Source organism: Rhagoletis zephyria, unplaced genomic scaffold, assembly GCF_001687245.7.
Source record: "Rhagoletis zephyria isolate East Lansing unplaced genomic scaffold, Rhagoletis_zephyria_1.1 Rzeph_scaffold_00559, whole genome shotgun sequence".
Taxonomy (NCBI): domain Eukaryota; kingdom Metazoa; phylum Arthropoda; class Insecta; order Diptera; family Tephritidae; genus Rhagoletis; species Rhagoletis zephyria.
The window spans coordinates 121,308-145,722 of record NW_016157643.1 but is presented as its reverse complement, the minus strand read 5'-3'; the positions used below and the strand labels follow the sequence as shown (position 1 = coordinate 145,722).

At 35.2% G+C, this 24,415-nt stretch overlaps 1 protein-coding gene across 3 annotated transcripts in view; it reads right to left on the bottom strand.

Annotated features, from left to right (window-relative positions):
* Eph (Eph receptor tyrosine kinase) overlaps window positions 1-24,415 on the bottom strand; it is a 113,278-nt gene that overhangs the window by 2,017 nt on the left and 86,846 nt on the right. For 2 of the 3 annotated variants that reach the window (XM_017612604.1, XM_017612605.1), the window contains exons 9-14: window positions 4,719-4,766; window positions 2,314-2,442; window positions 2,164-2,259; window positions 1,738-2,108; window positions 1,538-1,684; window positions 1,142-1,471 (exon numbers count right to left, since the gene is read on the bottom strand). In XM_017612604.1, coding sequence (XP_017468093.1) covers window positions 1,142-1,471; window positions 1,538-1,684; window positions 1,738-2,108; window positions 2,164-2,259; window positions 2,314-2,442; window positions 4,719-4,766 — 1,121 coding nt within the window. The remainder of the gene's footprint in view (window positions 1-1,141; window positions 1,472-1,537; window positions 1,685-1,737; window positions 2,109-2,163; window positions 2,260-2,313; window positions 2,443-4,718; window positions 4,767-24,415) is intronic. The other variant, XM_017612606.1, reaches the window with a different exon arrangement.

Below are 24,415 nucleotides of genomic sequence, written 5' to 3'. Positions count from 1 at the left end.
TAAGCCCTCGATGTTTAAAATATATACAAATTTTATTTGAACGTATACAAAAAATAAATCTACCTGCGTTACAGCACGGCGGGAGTGGGGGAAGGGGGGCCGGGGGGCCGCGGCGTAGCGTGATGTGGTGTGCGCGCCGGTCGGTCGGGGTACGCGGGGCGCGAGCGCGGCGCGCGCGGTGTGGCGCGCTGACGGGGCCGCCGCGAAGCTTAGCAAATTTAATGTTTGAAAGAGAAATAATGTCAATGGATTTTATTTCGTTTTTAAAAAGGTAATAATGTCAATTGACTTTACTTCGCACCAGGGTGGGAAATAAAGTCAATTGACCTTATTTCCGTTGATCTTGTTACCTGTCACCGGAAAAAGCAACAAGGTCGAAGAGGCAGTGTAGTTGTTGTTTTAACCTATATACGTTAGTTAGAATTCTGGTACAGCCTATCTTGTTTTACATTATATTCATTAACCAGAATTCTTGTGTACCTTTAGGCAGCCTCATCGTAAATTACATATTTTTTTTATGTTATAGAGTAGTAATATTTACCTCAACAGTGTTATTGAAGTCTAAATATGAAGTCTGATGAGGAGATGTGGTGATATATCTTCGTCCGCTGAGACTTTATTGCTTTTTTCATTATCCTAATAACAAATAGTGGTATAAAGCTCAAAAACACGGTTGAGGCAAAAGGATTTCTTATTACTTTCTCAAATTAGATTTTCTTCCTTATGCGAATGCATAATTACACTTAAAAGTTTGCCATTGCCTGCCGAGGGCCAACCGCTGTTAGAAAAACGTTTTCTACACATTTGCTCAGACCAAAGATCGAACCCGGGTCCCATCGAGTGGTAGTACGCACCAATAACCACTCTGCTATTAAAAGATAAAGTAAAAATCATCCATATGGAACGAACAAGAAAAACAAATAAGCACTAGTAATGAAATAAAATTGCGAGCACTTTTTTAAAGTTTCGATGCTTTTGACAGCAAACCAGCCACTTAATATTTCAAATTCACGTTTACATTTCATAAATCGTCATTTTAGGAGATTTGTATTGTATTTGTAGTTCACGATAGCGGAGATAAATGTTTATATTATGTTATGTATGCTTAAACAAAACCTAAAAAGCAATATAATATAATTACCTGTTGGGCAGTCACCAAATTAGCCTCTTTAAAATGCTGTGAATATCGGGACATTTTAATGTTCTCCAGCCACAAGTCTGTACTTATAAATATGTTGTGACCACGTTGACTTTCTAAGATATGTGTTCCATCATTTTCTGGGGAATTTCTTGTTGTCAGCAGCGCTTGAGGTTGTCGAGCTAAATTGTCTAATGTTGATACTATACTTGAAAATGTTGGTCGATGGGTGCGTTGTTTTTGCCAACAATCAAGCATTAACTGGTATAATGCTTCAGGGCAATCCATGGGTGCCGGAAGTCGATAGCCCTTCTCTATACTTTTTATAACATCCTGAAATTAAACTCATCAAATAATATATATAAATAAATAAATAAAATTCTAAAAAGTCAAAACTACCTGATTTGACCAGTTCCAGTACGGTCGCTCACCGTACGACATAACTTCCCACAAAACAACACCATATGACCATACATCTGACGCTGATGTAAATTTACGAAAAGCAATAGCTTCAGGCGCTGTCCAACGAACTGGTATCTTCCCACCCTAATAGATTGCTTGTTTAACAAGGTAGTTTTTAATCTTATTTTATAACGTACCCGCGTTGTGTATGCGTCACTGGCATTCTCTATTTCACGTGATAGTCCAAAATCTGCTATTTTACATATAAGTTGAGCATTAACAAGTACATTTCGAGCTGCCAAATCGCGATGGACGTAATTCATGTCACTAAGGTAAGACATACCGCTAGCAATGCCACGTAGCATTACGATAAGCTGCAACGTCTGAAATTTGCCATCATTGACTCGCAAAAACGTATCCAGGCTCCCATTTTCCATGTATTCAGTAATAATCATTACAGGATTGGAGCGCGTCACAACTCCCTGAAGGTATATAACGTTTGGGTGGTCAAATTGCCCCATAATTGATGCTTCTGTCAAAAAGTCACATCGAGCCTTTTCAGACGACCCTAAAATAATAATGAATTTACTAAGATGATCAATTAAAACGATATGTTGCACTACCTGGTTTAAGCGTTTTTATGGCAACATCTATGTCTTGAACGAAGTTAGGAGGTATTTTTAAACGACCACGACATACGTCTCCGAACTCGCCTCCACCTAAGAAAAATGCATATTAATTGCTCACGATTTTTAGTTTTTGTGGCACACTACCAATTATAGCTTCAATTGTTATATAATTCGCGTCAATTTCTCGAGCAAATTCACGAATAGCTTGATTAGGATCTTCGTACGTATGTGGGTCTACGTAACTGCGACTGTTGCCAAAGAGGGGTGTTGTCACTGTAAGTTGTGAGTATTAATTAATGTATTATGAAAAATACATACATAAGTATATCCATACGTTTATTACTTTAAACAAAATCACAACACAAAATACTAAGTGATTTAGCAACATATTTATAAATTGAAAGTTAGAGTAAGATTTTTAGTTAGGTACATTCAAAAAGTAGTACTGAAACCCCAGAAATGTTAGATATGTATAAAGTATATAAGAATATATATGTATTTTGTAGTTAATATGGAATTTTTAACTTGTCAAAGACCGAACTTTTCTAAATAATATTTCATATGTATGAGTGTTGGTTCATATATACACAAATATGGGTTAAAAATAATGTATTTTTATCCTCACAAAATCTTATATTTTCTGAATATAAAGTCCGTTTAAATAGACAACGAAAAAATATCAAACTAGTAAAGTTGCAAAAATTTTTATGATTACAGTACAAGCATGTAAATTATTGTAATTTCTAAATGGTCATGACAATTAGCATGTCAGCATGCTGAAAATTAGCATTATGTAGTAACTAACAAAATTAAAATATATTGTTTAATATACCATCGTCATCAAAGCAGAAGCCTCTAACTGACAAATCTGAAATGTTATAGGAAAAGCAAACTCTTTAAAATTAACGCTGCAGGTGCTGTTCTAGAGATGATAATAAATTTCATTGTTTTCTATAGGCGAGTTCGCGACTTGTAGAATTTGAGGTGTAAAGTTGCTACGTAGCAAATCGTGAGCTCCCCTTATATGTATGTATATGGCTATGAGTTTTTTTTAACATTAAAAAAGGTTCTTCCAAAAAAATTTAAACAGACACTTTTGAATTGATAACGACGATATATAACATTATTAGTAAGAGAAAAAAGAATTTCCTACAAAATCAAACTACTTAATAAGCAACCTACGTTAGCATACTGTTTTGAATTTATGGTAGGCACTTAAAATTCTAGTAAGATATTAGATTTATAAAAGTTATAAATTGTTTGCTTCAGTTTTGTACTCGTATATGTATATATGTAGTTAAAATGACCATTGCCATGTTTGAAGCAATTTTCTCGACCACCTGTGAAATTGTAAGTATTCGTTAGCTTTGTTATCACCATCCGTTTTTTTGGAAATAAAAAGCAGTTAAGGTTGCCAATCACTTTACATTTTCTGCACTAAGTTTTAATACGATGAATTTTGATGACCAGCAGACCAGGTAATAATATAATTCATTGTGGGGAAGACTGTTGTATACATTCATGCGCCTATTTGAACCAACCATTTGATTGGCGCTTACACACATGTTAATGTTTGGCCGAGCTTTTCCTCCGATTTATGGCGTGCGCCTTGATGTTTTCACACAAAGGGAGGGACCTACAGTTTTACGCCGACTCCGAACGGCGATTGTATTTTTATGAGAAGCTGTTTTTCATGGCAAAGATACACTCGGAGCTTTGCCATTGCCTGTCGAGGGGCGACCGTGCTTGAACCCAGGCCTTGCGGAATAGTAACGCGCACTGCTAACGACTACACCGCAGCGACCGTATATAGCAGGGAGAATCTTTCGATATTTGTGAAGAGTTCTTCGAGAAATTCGAGTGACACTTTTTGTTTATTTTTATTAAGCAAATATGTAACTTTTATTCTTGTAAAACTCTTGCATCCATTCACTAGCATTAAAAAATATCGAACATACAAATAAAATCTCACATAAACAAATTTGACTACGCCTTTGTCTACATTAACTGGAAGTCGAGAAAACGTCCTTTCAAACTTATAGTAAATCATTCAGTCATGTCAGTGGCATTGTATTATGCGTCATTTACCTTAAAAAATAACATTAGTATTGAAACTATTAGTTTGAATAATACACGTATAAAAACCATCTCCTTAATGCCTTCAAAAGAAAATGAAAGTACATCAAATAAATTTCACACGAATATTCAGCAGGTCTTAGGATCAAAATTCATTGCTTCTTAATTTTGGTTATGTATAATTTCCATACCTCCACAGCTTCAAACTTTTTCCACCCTCTAATAAAGCAAATTTAATAAAGCAAAGTAATAAAATACATTCGCACCTATACAAATTATATATAATTTTAGTTGTGTAACTTACAAAAACTAGCGCCTTAAATGAGCGGAAAACATATTTTAAATAAAATTGTAAATAATATAAACTAAATGATCAAGCCTTGGAAATCACAGCATGCACACATAATGCTAAAAAAGCACTTTAGAACTAAAGAAAATTTGTACACTTATTTAAATTAATAAAATGAAATTACCATTTGACTGAATGGTTTTAACGATTGGTGTGGTATCCATAGCATGAACTAAAATTTAAACAGAAAAACTACTGATAAACGAGAATTTACTCAACATAAATATATTAAAACGGTCACCCTTTTAAAAGGTTTCGCAATAGATTGAGAAAAATTACAAATAAAACAAAACTCTTTGATTATAAAATTTTACTAAACATAATACTGAACACGGATAGCCATGAACACAAACAGCACTTATTTCATAAAAACTTCAGCTCAGGCCTCTCAATTTACGGCAGGCCAAAAAAGTATTTTGTTGTTTGATTCTAGCTGCTTCATCTGAACTGAAATGATTGTATAACAAGCCGACAGCCTTCAAAAATTTTGGCCAGCTTCATAATTAGCGGTAGCAGTTCAATGGATGGTATTTCGGCACACGCTGTTTTGAGTAGTTTCCACAAAAAATTATTCGTGGCTCAAATATTATTAATGTACATATATGATTCATTTTTAATCCTCAGCAATTCCTATAAATCGTTTGCGTAAATTACTCCTTGTTGTTGCTGTCGGAGCGGCTGCAACAGCCCCGCCCAGATTGGCTAGTCATCAAGCTCAACTAACACGAGGACCAGGAAGCGTGCAGCTTCTATAGGGTATGTCTATAGGGGCAGAGGCGTTAGTTAAGTGGGGTTTAGTGGGCATGCGAAGAGATATCTCGAGTGATGCGGTGTCTCCGCGTGCCGGGCACTCTTTAGGCACATCTGCATCTAATCTGCACAGGTACGAGTTTAAGCTGGTGCAGTAGCCAGAGCGAAGTTGGGCTATTGTCGTCAGACTCTCGCGAGGCAGACGAAGCTCTATCTCGTCCACGTCAGGTGGTTGTGTTCCCATAACGGCATCCACAGGTCGAGTCAGTGGAGGTCGACACTGATTCCCTGTGAATGCCGTTTATGGACTGTAGTATGCTGTGGCGACATCGTAAGGCATGCGGTCGATGTCGGGAGTGCCGTGTCTTGGCAAGTCTGTAGCTTCGTCCACTGCGTCCTACTAGTCTCCGGCGACCACACGAGCGCTGCATAGTTTAGAACCGACCGCTCAATTTTCTTGTACGTTGACAACAACGATTCTTTGTCTTTGCACCAGGCATGTTGAGGACCTTGTTGCGGCTTTGTGCTCTATTGACAATTGCGGTTGTATGCGTTGAGAAGGAGAGCGGACTGTCGAAGGTAACTCCAAGGATTTTCGGGTTATTCACCGTCGGAATTGGTTAGCCATGGACGTGAATACCCAGCTGACCTGCTTCTCCAGGTGGTAAAAAGGGTTGCCGAGGATTTTGTAGGGAAGAGGGTTAGGCTCATTGCAGTGAAGAAGCGAGAAAGTTCGGAGAGGTAACCCAGACGCCATTATAGAGCAGTCGTCAGTATAAGAGACTCCCTATGGTGGTTGAGAGAACTTTGATATCGTCGCTCGAATAAAGAAACAGTGCAAATGCCACATACACTATTATTCGATAATTGCACCATTGGATAGACAATCCTTTAATCTATTATAAAAATCTTTAGTTTTCTTAAATATCTCTTTGGCTCACTAATTTATTCCCGAAAAACGAAATTGTATTTGTATGGTTTGTAATGGTTTATAAAAACTTCCAATTCGTTTTTCTCAAAACTATACTTTTCATGTTACACTATTTCATTATTCCAGCGACGATATGTAATAATTAAACAGTAGCGGGGACACCACCCCGTGGGACCACCTGTTTAGTTTTCAGGAGGATTCGCACAACGATTGAGGTGGAGGGATGGCGCAAGGGAATGGAAAATTATAGCCGAACTATTTTTGCCAAGTTTTAACGTATTATTTTCGGTGTTATTTAATTTTGGTTATCTTAGAGTAATAAATAATAATATAATAATAATAATAATATGATATATAATAAATATTATAAATGTCAAAGTTTGTATGTTTGGATGTTTGGAAAATCATCACGCGGAAACGACTATATGGATTTGCATGAAATTTTGCACACAGATAGCTTATGACCTACAGTGGAAAATATGCGAATTTTTTGGAAGAGTTACCACCTGTTAAAAAAGTTTTAATTAAATTAATACGCGGAAACGACTGAATGGATTTGCATGAAATTTTGCACACAGATAGCTTATGAGCTAAGTTGAAAAATAGGCAGATAGCTTATGACCTACAGTGGAAAATATGCGAATTTTTTGGAAGAGTTACCACCTGTTAAAAAAGTTTTAATTAAATTAATACGCGGAAACGGCTGAACAGATTTGCATGACATTTCGCACAGAGATAGCTTATGACCTATGTTGGAAAATAGGCTACTCTTTTAAGAGTTATCACGTATTAGGAAACTTTAATTAAATTAATAAGTGGAAATGACTGAACTGATTTGCATAGCTTATGACCTAGACTGGAAAATATGCTACTTTTTTAAGAATTTCCACCTGTTTGAAAATGAAATTTTGCTCAAGGATTGTTTATGACCTGTATTGAAAAATAGGCTACTTCCTTAACCGGTTTTCCGATCAGAACGAAATTTAGTACACTTACTACGGATTTCGGAAGGATGGTCTTAGACTGAAAGTAAGTCCGATAACTCAAGGCCCCTCCCATACAAATTGGAATTTTCATATTACATACATATCTCTGGAAGTATTTGTGGGAGAGAACTGAAACTTGGTATAGTGATATGTATGTGAAATCAATGTTGGCATTAATCGATTGATGTTTTAATTAGTTAGTTAATTCGATTAAATTCAATCTGATTACAGTTAATCATGATTAATTTTAATCCGACTAAACAGTTAATCGTAACCGCGATTAAAAAATTAATTTTTAATCATTAACTCTTAATTTGATCAAGTAGGTTTGGTGATTAATTAAGTTATGCTGGAATTTCCCTGTGCACACAAAGAAAGTTAATCCGGTATGGCTAAGTCGGGCTTCCTCGTCAATTTGAGTAATTTGGTGTGCATTTTCATTAAGATNACCTGTTAAAAAAGTTTTAATTAAATTAATACGCGGAAACGACTGAACAGATTTGCATGACATTTCGCACAGAGATAGCTTATGACCTATGTTGGAAAATAGGCTACTCTTTTAAGAGTTATCACGTATTAGGAAAGTTTAATTAAATTAATAAGTGGAAATGACTGAACTGATTTGCATAGCTTATGACCTAGACTGGAAAATATGCTACTTTTTTAAGAATTTCCACCTGTTTGAAAATGAAATTTTGCTCAAGGATTGTTTATGACCTGGATTGAAAAATAGGCTACTTCCTTAACCGGTTTTCCGATCAGAACGAAATTTAGTACACTTACTACGGATTTCGGAAGGATGGTCTTAGACTGAAAGTAAGTCCGATAACTCAAGGCCCCTCCCATACAAATTGGAATTTTCATATTACATACATATCTCTGGAAGTATTTGTGGGAGAGAACTGAAACTTGGTATAGTGATATGTATGTGAAATCAATGTTGGCATTAATCGATTGATGTTTTAATTAGTTAGTTAATTCGATTAAATTCAATCTGATTACAGTTAATCATGATTAATTTTAATCCGACTAAACAGTTAATCGTAACCGCGATTAAAAAATTAATTTTTAATCATTAACTCTTAATTTGATCAAGTAGGTTTGGTGATTAATTAAGTTATGCTGGAATTTTCCTGTGCACACAAAGCAAGTTAATCCGGTATGGCTAAGTCGGGTTTCCTCATCAATCTAAGCAATTTGGTGTGCATTTTCATTAAGATATATACCAACAAATGTTTTACAAACTAGGTTTGTAAAAGTTCCCAGTTTATGTATTACTAATAACAATAATTATATTTTTTTTATTATGTGCTTTTACGCTTGTAATTGGATTAACGATTAATGTTTTAAATTAATTAAACGTAATCGCAGCCAGCGATTAACGATTAAAAAAATGTTATCATTAATCGTACAGTTGATTACGACTAATTAATTTTAATCGTCAAACGCCATTAACATTTTAATCGTTAATCAGATTAACAGTTTGCCAACACTGTGTGAAATCATGTTCATATTCACGGAGAAAAATGGACGTTTTTGGAAAAGAGGCGTAGCACCTCCCATACTGACTGAAAGTTTCATATTGCATATCTCTTCAAATGTTTGGGGTAAAGCACTCGAGCTTGGTATGGAAATACATATGTATGGATGTATGTGAAACCAATACCATACTCATGGAGAAAAATTAGAGTTATTGGAAAAGGTCACGATTGAGACAAATAGAGATTGCGCCAATCGCGGTACCGGTAATACGCTCTTTGTGATTTTGACAGAATCAGCTGTGTGCGTGACGTCATCTTGGTGCAATTGTTGATTGTGAGCATACGAAAAAAAACAAATAACAATTTTAATATTTGTGCGTTAATATTTCTGTGTGGTTTTAAACAGTTATTGAGACATTAAAAAACAAAATGAAGTATGCAGTGACAAAGTATAATAGTGAAAACAAAAGAAAAGCATGCGATATAAGTTTTTTTCGTTTCCTACGGACGCGAACCTGGCGAAAAAGTGGAAGAAGTGCTGCCGGCGAGGAGATGCATTAAACACCAAATCAAGCTATGTGTGCATGAAGCACTTTACTAGTGAAGATATTGAAAATAATACACAGTTCGAAATGGGTAACATATTAGGGCTATTCGCGATTCGGTGCATAAGAGCTGACAAATTTATGCAATTGCAGAAATATGCCATGGATTGTGAGCGACCTTTATTAAACTGTCATGGTAAAGCTTTTGCAAAACAATTTTTGTGCATCAGCTTTGGTTTTCTTTATGAATGCAATGCATAGCATTTTTATGCTATGGATTTTCGGTATTGCAAATTTGCCAAGCCATGACAAATGCAAATGCGTGTATTTTGTTTGTGTATTGCAAATAATTTGCAATACAAATTTGCAATGCAATGATGCTAGGCCATTTGCACCGGATCGCGAATAGCCCTATTGTGTATTTTCATATTGATTGCATTTAATATCGTTTTCGTAAACGCCTTAGGTTTTGCAAAACTTCGTCGTTTAAAACGTGGTGCGGTGCCTATCATTTACGAAGAAAATCTGGGGGGTTCCCAGCGTGCGGAAAGAGCTCAGCACAGGGAAAACAAAAGAATTGTCAACAAGTTACTTGTGCAGAGTGAGACTGCCGTTGCCACTGCAGGTAACAATTTGCTTTTATATAAAGCTGTGGAGTCAACAGCTGTGGAGTTTATGGTGGTTGGCTACGGTCCGTAAATATGCACTCTGCGAGGCTTTTTACAATGGCGAGTCCAAAAATTCACTTTGCTGTACACCTTCCTTTTGGTCTACATGAAATTGCAAACACTCTTAACACATCCATTTTTTCATGTGCTAAAAATCGTACTTACCCAAAGGGCTACATATCCAAAATTATTGCTACGTGTTCCTAATTAATCAATCTTTGTATATATATTGATTCCTGCAAAATTGGGCCATGTAATATTAAAATTAAGAAATTTGTATGCATTGTTTACATATTTTTCTATGCGTTTTGGCATTTCTCTCTCGCAATTGCACCAAGATGACGTCACGCAAAAATTACCCTCAAAATTCCTCTCTCATTGGCGCAATCTTGTATTCTATCATTCTTGGGAAAAGGTGGTGTGGCAACTCCCATGCAAATTGATTTTTCTATGCTGCATATCTCTGGAGGTGTTTATTGCAGAGGACTGGAACTTGGCACCGAGATGTGTATACAAAATTAATTCCATACTCATAGAGAAGAATTTGCGTTATTCGAAAAGGGGACATGGTTCCTGCCGTACAAATTTACTTTTTTATACTGCTTATCTCTAGAGGTGTTCATGGTAGAGTACTGGGACTTGGTACTGGGGTATGTAAAATCAATTCTAAATTCATGGAAGAAGATTAGGGTTATAAGAAAAAGGGGCGTGGCACTTCCTGTACAAATTGACTTTTTCTTGCCACATATCCCTGGAAGTGTTTGTGGAAGACAGAATAAATTTCATTAAATGGAAAAGGGAGAGCCGGGTTCGGCCTTATAATCTAAAGCTCTCTTGAGGCATTTGCTACAGTAATGAGAAGTGGTATTTTATCAAGGCCAAGTTACTAAATTTGAGTTGGAAATATTAGAACTCGCCGTGGTACCTCCAAGAAGGTTTCACGTTCACGCGTCGTATACCTGGAAACATTTTAAGGTAAACTTAAAGGGGTTGATATATTTCGTATGCCTAGCGCGCAGACGAGATTTTACAATTTCATAGAGCCAATTTACACGCTGACTTTTCACCCTGGGTGGAAAGTCATGCGTGTCGAGCTTGTAGGCAAGAAGTGTAGCGAAGTCAGCGGGGTAGGCAAGCACGCACGGTGAGCGAAATCGAGAGGTTTTTTGACATTTTCTTTTTTTCGCTTTTATCGAGTTCACTTTTTCGTATTTTTGCTATGACTTCGCGATTCGCTCCGTTTTAAAAATGAGGACGAAAGAGTTGACCAAAGAAAATTTTACGCTTAAACGTCAAAAATACGCAAGAAACGCCGCAAAGAAAAAGTCATCGTGTAAATGCACGAGGATTTTCGAAGACTTTTTTAAAAGGCAACGTGCCAAAAACGCAGGGTGAAAAGTCGTCGTGTAAATTTGCTCTTAGTTTTAAACGGCCTAAGTACCTTAACTCGCTTAAAAAATAACGAGCTATAACGAAATGGGCACAGAAATAAAATCTAACATCATTAAATTATTTTTCCTATTTGTATAAAAGCGCGGGGTGAAACCCGCGGGTATAAGCTAGTCTTTTTTATAAAAATATAGTTTATTCTTTAACAAAACCCTTGTAAATCCAAGTTTCCAAATTTGTGCAATATTCAATGAATTCAATGGGCTACAGAACTGCATACTCAGAATCTAATTAAAAAACCCAAAATTTTTACGAAAATTTGATTTTTTTTTCAATTGCATAAATTTTTAAAGCAGTGGCATTCGGTTGTTACATTTGTACAGATTAGTACATTTTTATAGTGGGCTATTGGTACAAAATAAAAAAATGGAATTTTTTTTTGTAGTCAAAAGATTGGTACAATACAGCGATGTTCTATTGAAAACTTTCAACAAATTAATTTTCGTGATTGGGATAAAGCAAAATATTTGGGTATTCACACAATTGGGATACAATTTGCACCAAATTTTGGCAAAAACACTGCTTTTAAACTTGCATTTATACGGATGTTGTTAAAGAAAGAACTATAAAAAACTAACCAAAATTAAATAACAACAAAAATGATATTTTAAAACTTGTGAAAATTTGGTGCGGCTATAATTTCTTCGCCTACTGTACATTAGACTGCATCACCAAAAAAAGTTGCGGTTTTTCGGGCGAGATAACCATTTTATAATTCCAGCGGAAAAACAGTACCGATTTATTTTTATATGGGGAGTGATACAGTCTACTGTACATAAGTTTTTTGTTGTTTGTGAGAAATATTTTATTTTTATCAGTATTTTTCTTTTAATCAAAATATGTTGAAATAAAAGTGAAAACAAAAAAATATTTTGCGTTCCTCATACAGCAAAATGAACGTTTGCTCCCTCAATTTTTGACTGATGGATAATTTTTTGTCTTTATCGAACGCCAACTTGTAAGAATGTGTAGGCGACTAACTACTCTTATACATATTACATTATCAGCTCTCTGAATGTACAAATGTTAGACTATAAGTTCGGTTGTCATTATTGAGATCATTCAATAAAGCACATGGAAAGATATTACAAGGCGCTGCGGACTTTTATTTAATCGCGTTCTTTATTAATTCAAAAAAAAATAATAATATATATATATTCGGTAGACTTTTATAATAAAAAGTAATTCATTAAGAACGCGCTAGCGAACCGTAACCGCATGTAAAAGAGTCCCAAGTCAAACAGTCAATAAAACCATTTCGCGAACTTTCTAAAATGATGCCGTCAAATTTGCCCACTCCAAGCCCACTGGCTGTTGCTGAAAATTTGGCTGATAATTGGAAAAAGTTTAAGCAAAATTTTATGATATATGGCGCACCAACTGGATTATTGACATTGGAACAGGAGGCACAAGTGGCAGTTTTCAAGTTATTGGTTGGAGAAGGTGGAATTGAAATCAGGGAATGAAACCGAAACCATAACCGTTTAAAACCGTTTCGTTTTTCAAAACCGAAACCGAAACCGTAACCTGAAAAGGAACGATACCGAAACCATTTCAATCACAGGTTTCAATCGGTTTCCAGAAATTTACAAAAATAATAAATCAAAATTTCTTTGAAATAAATGATTTATTTAACCAAAATCAGCAATATTTTGCTAAAATTCTTGTTAAGTAGTAAATAAGTATGTCAAGGTAACTTTTCGCAAAAAGCTACTAAAATGGTGCCTAATAAACTAAATCTCCGATCTGGCATCGGTTATTTGGAAGAAGTCATTTTGATTTTCATTTTCACGTGTATAGTTGTAAAGGACACAGAAATTAAGGGGTTTCATTATTATGTAGTAAATATATGACGAAAATAACAATTATATTTTAGTTTTCATACACATTTAGTTTTACAGCAAAAAGGAAACATTTAAGTGAATATGGTGATGAAGTTGTTGCTGTGTATCTGTGTAGTTTTGAGCGAAAACTGGTTTTCGTTTGACAGATTTTACATGGACGAAAACACAAGTTTTAGGTCGAAAACCAGTTTTAGCAACGAAAACATGTTTCCGATGTCGGTCAGAACATGGTATAAGTGAAAAAAACAAGAACAACGTGAATCAGCCTTTTCTCGACTTGTGGGCACGAAATGTGGTTTTTGCGTTCCCGTACTTCTGGACTTTGTTCCATTTTTGAAAAAAAAATATGTTTCTCTTATTCTCTAATTACCAAATCCAGTCCGGATTGTTAGGGAAAGAACCTAGTGTTGATATTACCAGTGAACTGTAATTTTCAATTTTCTTTCCTCAACCTTTAAGACATTGTGATTTAAATAATATTAACAAAATTTCTGTGAAAAACCGAAACCGGAACGAAACCGAAACCAAAACCGAAATAAATTTTGAAGAACGAAACCAAAACCGAAACCGAAACACGTGGCAAAACCGAAACCCAAACCGGAACGTTATTTTGAATCGGTTTCATTCCTTGATTGACATGTTTAATGTTTTAAATATCACTGAAAACGAGGCGAAATCTTTGGATGTAGTTTTAAGGGAGTTTGATGATTACTGCATTCCAAAGAAACATGTGGTGTTTAAACGTTTTGTGTTCAATTCAAGGCAGCAGAAAGATGACGAGTCATTCGAGCTATTTGTGAAGGACCTGCGACAATTGGTGGAATCGTGTGGCTACGGTGCGGCGGAGGACTCCATTTTGAGAGATGGAATGGTAATGGGAGTGCATGACAAAAAAAAATGCAAGAAAAGTTGCTCGTTGGGTTAACCACCCGCCTCTCCTTCATTCAGTCATTTGCCAGATCAAAGTAAATAACTAATAGCTGCAAATTCGTATCAAGTGTTTGTTTCCTGCGTTTTGCTACACCTCAGTGCTTTCATTTGTTTAAAACAAGCGAAAACGCAAGTGAAAATTGCGATTATTGGTAATTTTTCTAACGGGACCTACAGGGGGCTTAGGTGGTCGGGGGTTGCATTTTTGTCAATGGCGGTTCATGCCCTCTCCAAAAAGGGGGTGGGAGGTGCCACGCCCTCTCCCCTTCCGCCCACCGCCCCTTTAACCAACGCCCTTATTGGAAAGTTTCCCCAATTATAAAAACGTCTTTTCTGGTGTAGGAAAATTTCCAGAAGCCTATTCAATAAAGTTAACAAAGAATGTGCAACCTATCGCTAGACCAGCTCGCAGGGTTGCACAAAATTAATGCAGCCTTTAAAAGATGACCTAAACCGCCTCGACAAAACGAATATCATTAAAAAAGTACAGAAGCCAGTTGAAGGGACTTCAAATATTGTCATTATCGAAAAACCCAACAATACAATTAGAATTTGTCTTGATCGTAAAGATTTGAATAGTTCATTAGTTTTAGAGCAGTTTAACATTCCAACTTTAGAAGAACTTAGATCAAAACTTGTAGGCATGACAGTGTTTTCGGTTCTTGACCTAAAATATGGGGTTTTTCATAGCTTTGGATGAAAAATTTAGTTTTATTTGTACTTTTAGTACGCCTGTAGGACTTTATCTGTATTTAAGGCTTCCTTTCGGTTGAAAACTTGCGCCGATGATATTTTAGAGATATATTAGTAAATTTTTTGGATATAGATGGAGTTTTTATTTATTTTGACTATCTCCTAATTTTTGCAAGTTCCTTAGAGGAACACGATAAAATACTTAAAGAGGTTATGAATATATCAATTCAAATCAGTTTGCCAAACGTAAAGTACATGGGATTCACACTTTCGAAGGACGGTTTATCCGTTAATGAATCCAGAGTTGAATCAACTTTAAAGTTAAAAAATCCTGACTCTAAAGTAGGATTACAAAAAATATTAGGAATGGTTAATTATTTACGAGACTTCTTGCCAAATTTAGCAAGAGGAACTGATCGATAGTTGTTACGAAAAAATGTTCATTTTATTTGGTTGCAAAAACATTCAGATTGCATTAGTCAAATCAAAAAACTTTTGGTAAATTCAACGGCTTTACAAAATTTGAATCCTTTGAAAAGTATATCGATTCAGACGGATGCTAGTTCTTATGGGGCATCACGAACATTAAGTGACACAGAAAAACATTATGGCCAAGTAGAGAAAGAGTTGCTTGCAATTCTATTCGCTTGTAAAAAATTTCATTTCTATGGGAAGTTGGAAAAGTATAAGTTAAAGCTTTGCTACGTGTCGGGAAAATACCTACACCTTGCAGACGTAATGTCGTGATATACAGATTTTTATCTGTTATTCGATAACACAGAAGAGATAAATTTAGTGGATTGCATTCACCACATTAATATGTCGGAAAAGGAGCAAAACTTGTTTGAAAACGGAACTCAAGAGGATATAGAGCTGAAAGAAGTTATACAATTTTTTTAAAGATGGGTGGCCCAAAACAAAAAATGTTTCACCGTGTCTAAAATAATTAATTTGTTGGGTGAAAGAATGTTGGTTCCCAAAAGCCTGCAAAATTAAGTTTTAAATTGGTTGCATGCGTCTCACTCGGGCAGTGAAAAAATGAAAAAGAGCTCGAATGCTTTTTTACTGGGTTTGTATAAACAACGACATAAACTCAGTAGCTCAGTGCAAAATATGTCAGAAGCACTCTTATTTTTCGCAGAAGCAACCACCGATTCACCATGAAATTCGGTCCTGTCCATTTGAAAGGGTTTTTGCCGATATTGCAATCTTTTTAGGAAACAATACTAGTACAAGTAGATTCCTATTCAAAGTGGTTTGAAGTTCTGAAAATAAGTAATAAATCAGCTACCGAAGTAATTTCAGTTCTTAAACCCGTATTTGCGTCTTATGGAATACCAAAGCATTTTGTTTCGGACAATAATCCTTTTAACATTAGCGAATTCAGAAATTTTAGTAAAGAATATGAGTTCAATGTTATATTCTGTTCACCAAATTACCCCCAAAGCAGAGCATTTGCTGAGAAGGGTGTTCAAATAGCTAAAACTTTATTTAAAAAATGCGTTGAGTCACACAGTGACATATATCTAGCCCTTTTAGAGTCTCGAAATTGCCCTGTAAAAGGCATGAATGCATCACCTGCGCAGCTTTTAATGTCACGTACAACTCGCACGCCGATTCCAATTTCAGAAGAATCGTTTAAGCCGAAAGTAGTTGAAGAGGTGCCTAAAAGAATTAAAAAGCAAAATGCACAAAATAAAAAGTATTATGATAAACATGCAAAAGAAAAGAGAGGTTTTAAAGATGGGCAAAAGGTATTGGTGGGGCAAGAAATGAGTGGGTAGAGGGTATAATTACAGAAAAACTAGATACACCAAGGTCTTATTTGGTTAAGTTAAATAATGGTGAATTATATCAACGAACTACTGGGAGCATCAAAAGTTCAGACTTCGCATATGAAACAATGCCCGTGCTGCCAGGTGTTGAAGAAAATAAAAAAGGTACCGAAAACAAGTAGTAGAACGCCCTCTTTATCTTCTACGACCACGTGTTCAGTCTGCCACCGATGGTGAATTATTGAATTCTTAATGATAACTTTGTTTTTGTTTGCATACTCATAGTGGGAAATTCATATTTAGTCTAGAGTTAGTTATAATATTATATATTACAATTATACACACATACATATGTATAAAAGCTAAAAATTGTTTTATTGCATTTGGAATGCTGTAATGAAATTGAATTGTTCAAAATTTAAGTAATATCTGAAGAAAAAAAATCGGCTTTTGCCATATCTGTATCTAATGACATAATTTAAGTGTTTAAATATTTGTGTATAACTATGCGTACATTCATTAATATAAGTATGTACATTTGTATATAACCTACACTGAGGGAAATAATGCATAGTAAAAATGAATACTTTATATTTGATTATCGTTTAAAAATGTTCGTATTTAAAAATAATATTTTCATACAAACCCCTGAAGGAAAGATTGGTCCAATTGCTCGAAAAATATAGTCGTAGGTATAGTAGCTTTGTATCTAGACCAAAGATAGTCCAAAATATAAAGCAATGTAATGTAAAACAGGTGAATTGTGCCAAAAGTGGTCCGAATGTAATGCATAAGCATTAGCGCACACAAGGGATGGGTTTTGGGGTTCAAACCCCCCCCCCCTAAAGCTAATGACCTCAAATACGAACTGTATCTTAAAGCTAAGAATCCAGCTCTCAAGAAAAATCACAAGAAATATTTTTTATTATTTCTGTTGAAAAAGAACTTCCCTTTCGCTGTAAATTTTCTTGAAGAAATAAATATACCAGCATTTTAAGAAATTTCTTGTGCGTAATTTTATGTACATATATGAATTTTTCACTTTTCTTGAGAGCTATTAAAAGTTTAAAAAGCACCATCTCCATCGAAAACCAGCAGCAAGATTCCCAGCATTTGCTACAGCTGATTTGATCGCCAAAAATCTCCAAAAGAATAGCAGGAACGCCTAACAACACGCAACATTTAGTTACATGCCAGACTTAGCCGATTAGTTATACATTACAGCTATTACTTTTCGCTTCAGTATACTTTTAGACCCACTGCTTTTCATTTAGAGAATTATTGCGACGAACATTTAGCGTAGCGACCAGAAATCGAGGAAATCGATCATTAAAACTCTTTTTTTAATTTTCTTATTACTTTTGAAAGTTGAGCGCATCCTGTGTTTATAGAACTTTTTATTAAACAAGTAATTTTTAAGCAAAAAACACAACCAACTTCAATTCTCATATATAAATTTAGGAATACCGTTAATTTTTTCATGATCCAATGATCGGATCTAAACGAAGTTACGGGACGACCCATGAGGTACCATCTTTCCGAAAAAAAAGAAATTGAAATCGGTTCACGTGGTCCAAAGTTATGCGGTAGCATACATAAAAAAAGAAAAAAATATTTTGACGAATTAATAACCTCCCTATTTTTTGGAGTCGGTTTAAAATGTTTCAGTTCATTGTTAATTTCATGTAATAAAGTGCAATTTATTAAACTTTAAAAGGTTTATTTTCTTATAACATACTGTACATAAAGCTTGCACAAATGTATTTTAAAGAGCATATTATCTGAAGCAAATTTCAGAAGTATAAACCCCTCCCAAAATATATTCCTGGGTGCGCCCCTGTGCATAAGGTATGAGTTTTGATCTAAAACTGGTTACAATGTCATGCAGTAGCGGACAACGGGTACAATTAACGACTTGCTGATATGTAGGCACTTAGTCAACAAATTTTCATGTGCAACATTGGCATGCAGAGAGAGTATCCGCTTAGAAAATCTGAGAACCCCGTTTCGAATCGCAGCTGGCACAAGCTGTATTTTTGTTTTTTTTCCCCCAAAATTGGTTACAATGTAATGCCGAAGCGGACAATTGGTCCGAGCCTAGGACATTCAATGTTAAATGTAAATATAATTTTACATGTTCTTGGCCCAAACTTTGGACTAGTTACAATCACTTGCAGTCTAGTTCGGGGTGTGCTCTAAGTCTATTCCGAGATCCTACAGGGAATTTATTACGCACGTATTTGACTGTTCACATCTGAGTATGTATATGAGTGTACATACGCACCCCAAGCACGCAGAGCGCCGCTCTGAGTGCGGTGACAACACACACATTCATACATAGTACATGTTTATCCGTACAAATCGCGTGCTGTGGTGTTGATGGATATTCAACATTTGAAAGCAAATTTATATGCCTGGGTGTAGCTGAGTGCGGAAAGATGCATGCCACAATTTGTTGATATCCAGAGATGGTGAGGTTTCGAATTCCACTGGAGTCAACATGCAAGTTAAATATTTTTTTTAGTTTTTGTCTGGATTATTCACTTCATCGCGTGCTGTGGTGTTGATGGATATTCAACATTTGAAAGCAAATTTATATGCCTGGGTGTAGCTGAGTGCGCAAAGATGCATGCCACAATTTGTTGATATCCAGATGGTGAGGGTTCGAATTCCACTGGAGTCAACATGCAAGTTAAATATTTTTTTTAGTTTTTGTCTGGATTATTCACTTCATGGATGCTTTTTCAGAACGACGGCGTTCATTTTAATATGCGTGTAATTGAATTGAATATTTACTAATATACAGTACTTTCGTTGACATTTATAATAAGATCAATTACGTTTCTATTTGATTTTAATATTTTTTTTCTCAGTGTATCAGTTAACAATGAAATTGAAATAACGGTATATTGCATTATATTGTTTAACACTAAAATAATATCTTGGAGGAAAGGTGTAAGAATGTGTAGGCGGCAAGCCCTGACTACTCTTATACATATTACATTGTTACATGTTAGACTATAAGTTCGGTTGTCAAACTCTCTTGAGATCATTCACTAAAGCACATGGAAAGATATTACAAAAACTATTACAAATTTTTGTGTTGTCTAATGCAACTATTATCAGTTGTAATATCACACAATTGTAGAATATTTTTCAATGGCTTTATACTTTGTGCTAGGGATTTTTACCCCAAACATTTTTTTACAAACATTCCTAGGCAGGGAAACATGATGAAAATATCCGACTACTTTTGAAATGGAAGTTGTTTTCAACGGATTATTTTCAGACTCAGGTTTCGGCCAAGCACAATGTAGTGCATAGCATCCAGAACGAGCTGAATTGCTAAGCGTACCTTTGAAGGGATCAACTTCTCTTCGATATTAAATAACTTCTCTACTTTTGCTACATTCTCCTGGTAGCCTTATTATTTAGAGTTTCTCATGTTGCAGACACAATCCTTCATAAAATCAGCAATAATTTTTTATCCTAGTTTCACCTAATGAGTATCTCCTCTCTTCACAAAATTTGGAGATTGCCACACACCACGGTACATTGGAGCAAAAAACTGCAAGCTGTGTGTATTTTGTTGTAGAATCCATATACGTAACTGTAAACAAAAATGCCAATTTAAATACGAATTTCTCGAAAAAAGTAAATCAAAAAAAGGAAAATGAAAAGCTACTAGTGGAATTTCTTTTATAAATTTCATGAATTTTAAGAGATCAAAATACGGGACATTAAAAGAAATATAGAACATTAGAACATTTGGTGTCCTATATGTAGGGATGCGTATCGCCAATGAAAATTCGGTATATCGGTATCGCGATATTCTAAATTCACAATATCCGATACCGATATACATATCTACTAAAATAATATCTTGAATATCGGAAATATCGAAAACAAAATGGTCGATAAAGATATATTTTTTCCCGCACCACGTATATTTGTAATTAAAAGGCAATAAGCATAAATTCAAATAACGAAGTTACTTTGGATAAGATGCACTTTAATGAGTTTGAAGAAATAGTAACGTGAGTTCAGCAACTTTGATTTACTCCTTCTCACAAGCAAGACTAATATTTTCAAAAGACACCCCTTTTCATATATACATATATGCATGTATTTCTAAATGTGAAGTACAAATACATAGTACCGTTCAATTGGTTTTCCAGATGACTTCAAAAACTCAATTGAATCTGCTGAAACCTAAAATGTCATACAGCAGCTCTGGGTTGTTTTAGTTAGCTAATATTATTTTTATGCAAGAAGTACTTTGCCCTTGCTGTAGATTTTCTTGAAGAAATAAATTTAAGAGCATTTATTTCTTGAAAATTGCTACTGATTTAAGAAATTTTGATATTTTCATTTCTTCATGATTACTACGCCAAAAGCTGTTATGCGAGATCGAACACATTTTCCAACTATGTACTCAATTTTATTTTCAATTCAGAAGCCTAACGAACGTAAAGAAAAGTTTCCGATATTTTAAATATCGAAACAAAATATTGTATCGATATCGTATCGCAACACCTGATATCGATATAAATTAACCGATATGTTGAACAACGATATTGATATATTGAATATCATATCGGTATCGCGCATCCCTATCTATATGAAATAAATAAAGTACCAGGACAAAATAGACGAAAAAAGAGGACTGTCCCATATAATTCCAAACGGATAGTCACCTCACATATAGTATGACATTCAAAAACGTCTTTCGCAGCCGTGAAGCCATTGACAGGCTAGTTGCCGACAGGAGGCTGCATATCTATTGGGTGCCCGGCCATAAGGGAATAGAGGGTTATGAAATAGCAGATGAGACTGCCAAGAATACCACCAGTCTAACTCTCGAACAGACAAACTACATTCGAAGACGACTTCAACATTTGTACAACGAAGTAGTTCAGAGCTAGGTGGAATGAGTTAACCACCTGCACAACCGAATTATTATGTGCGAAAACGGCTTGTTACGGCTACTATAGAAAGATTGCAGAGTTATTACCGGATTACTTACAGGACATATCCTGGTAGCTACTGACACACAAAAAATTGGTTTCACTAACATGGACATGTCAAAAACTTGTTTAAAATGCTTGGGAGCCTACCAATTCGAGAAGTAGAGGACATCTCAAAAGCAGAGCTGAATTTTTCACTGAAATTCACAAAAAGCGTTCACATCCTTTGTGATGACTACTTTAACCCAGGCTCCAAATGGCAACGCTAAGGACCTACCGGTCTATGTGCGGCTCAACGCCAGCCAGATTAACCTAACCTAACATATTCAGCCCTATCGTCAATTCCATGTGAATAAATTGTTCCCAGAATTTAACGTGCAAAACAAAGACAAATTGCGAAAAATTGTTTTTGTCTTGGTTCGTAATTTTTGGGAATATTTATTAATGTGAAATTCGCGATAGGGCCGATTATAAGAGGGCTCTATTGAAAATGGCATAAATCCAAATAAAACTATTTTTTTAATATTTTTGTGAAAAAAAATCGCAAAAAATCCCAAAATCGGAAATTTGTTCCCACTAAGTGCTTTTTTTAAGAATATGTATATTTTCAATCGAGCATAAACACTTATTTATACTTAGCAAGTAAGAAAGTCTAAGTTCGGGCGGAGCCGAACATTAAATACCCGGCGCAAGTATTAAATATATGTTTTCCACCTTTCCGAAAGCTACCGCTACATGATAAGCCGGGGTGTATACATTTTAAGTAAATTAGCGTCCTTAAATTTCGAAATATTGAAATTTCAAGCATTTCTGAAATTTACCGTTATATGAAAAGTGGCCGTAATTTTAGACCGATTTAACTGAGAAGGAGACTGAAAGTTTTCGCAAACAACAAAAATGAGTAAAGGGCAGAATAACATACATAAATCAGCCGTGGTCGAGTGGTTTGTGTGACATCAAGGCACACCCCGCCAATCGGAGGAGAAACTCGGCCAATCATTTTAAACTTTGCACAGATTTCTTTGCGGAGCACAGTAGGTGTACTAATCTAAATGGTGATGAAGCATTTTGTGTCCAATTTGCCGTCAAATTATTTTACAGTCGACGAAAGTATCTATATAACTTATTACTTTTTCATGTTGCTTTTTTGTTGAAACTTTGAATATTTAATTTTCATACGCATGTACATACGTACGTACATTTGTATTAAATATATGCATTGAAATTTGTTAATTTCAATTTCTTCGTATAATAAAGGAAAATGCGGGCTGCCGCGTAGCTACGCAAATTCAATGTGTGTCAACGGACTTTATTTCGCTTTTGAAAAGGTATTAACGTTAATTGATTTGATTTTGCACCAGTATGCGAAATATTGTCAATTGACGTTATTTCCGTTGATTTTGTTACCTTTGACCGAAAAAATCTTTTTCGTTATTTTATTTTTCGACGTTGGGTTGAAGCGGGCTTGAACCCGGGCCCTGCGGAATGGTAGCGCACACTGCTAACCACTACACTACAGCGGCCGCAATTCCACGGTCAAAAATCAACTAATCACCAATATTCTCTTTTGAAACATTCCTCAAATATGTATGTATATTATTTAAAAAGCAATTTTGAGTATTTTTCGGTTTTGTCATTAACAATTTTACACACATCTCAATTTTATACATACAGTGGTCGAAATAATTATACCCCACCACATTTTGACAAGTTTTAACATATTATTTTTGTTGATATTTAATTTTGGTTATTTTTTATAAAAATTTAGTTCATTCTTTAACAAAACCCGTGTAAATCCAAGTTTCAAACTTTGTGCAATATCTTTCGTAAAAATTTCTAACTTTTTTAATTAGATTTCCTAGAAAGATTCTGAGTATGCAGTTTTGTAGCCCACTGAATACTAGTAGAACAAAGTACAAGTTTAAAATGCCTAAAAATGACGGTTAATTTTTAGAATGTTTTTGTCCAGGATGTTTTGGTTTTCTTCCATACAAAAATAAATTGTGTGTATTCGTTATATGGAAGCAAATGGGACAAACAAATTCTAAAAATTCAACCGTAATTTTTAGTCATTTGAAACTTCTACTTTGTTCTACCAATGTGCTACAAAACTGCATACTCAGAATCTTTCCAGGAAATCTAACTAAAAACGTGAAATTTGTATACGAAAGTGTTTGAATTTTTTTTTAAATATTGCACAAAGCTTGAAAGCTGGGATTACACGGGTTTTGTAAAAGATACCTTTATGCCATAACGACATACCCGGGTATGCTTTGCACTTTCAAATTGCTGGCATCGGATTGGCTTGAAATTTCATCATATACTCAACAAAAGTGTTTTACCCCATACGTCCAAGTCTGAGTAGGATTGGACCCCTGGGCCAGAGATCTGTAAATTTTTCGACTTTTACGCCTGCATACCCGGGTAAGTATATGAAAACACATGCAAATACATTGATACATTTGAAAAGTAAACTGTATCCCGAATCAAATTCTTAAAATAGTACAAGAATATAATAATAATATGATAATACATATGAAATAAAACAATAGGGGTATTCTCCAAATCTTGCAAAGTCATGTTTTGTTGTTGGAATTGCTACATATTTCTCTAATTCCTCTCATCTCGCTCACCTCATTTTTTATTGCTGTCTCTTATTGTTGTATTTGATACATAATTTCGCTGCTTGCTACCCATGCATGCTACCACTTTGCAATGGTGCTCTTGTACTCTTCGAAATTTGGAATAGATTTTTGCATTTCGTGCAATCCGTGCATCGTGCAAGACTTCGAGAATACCCCT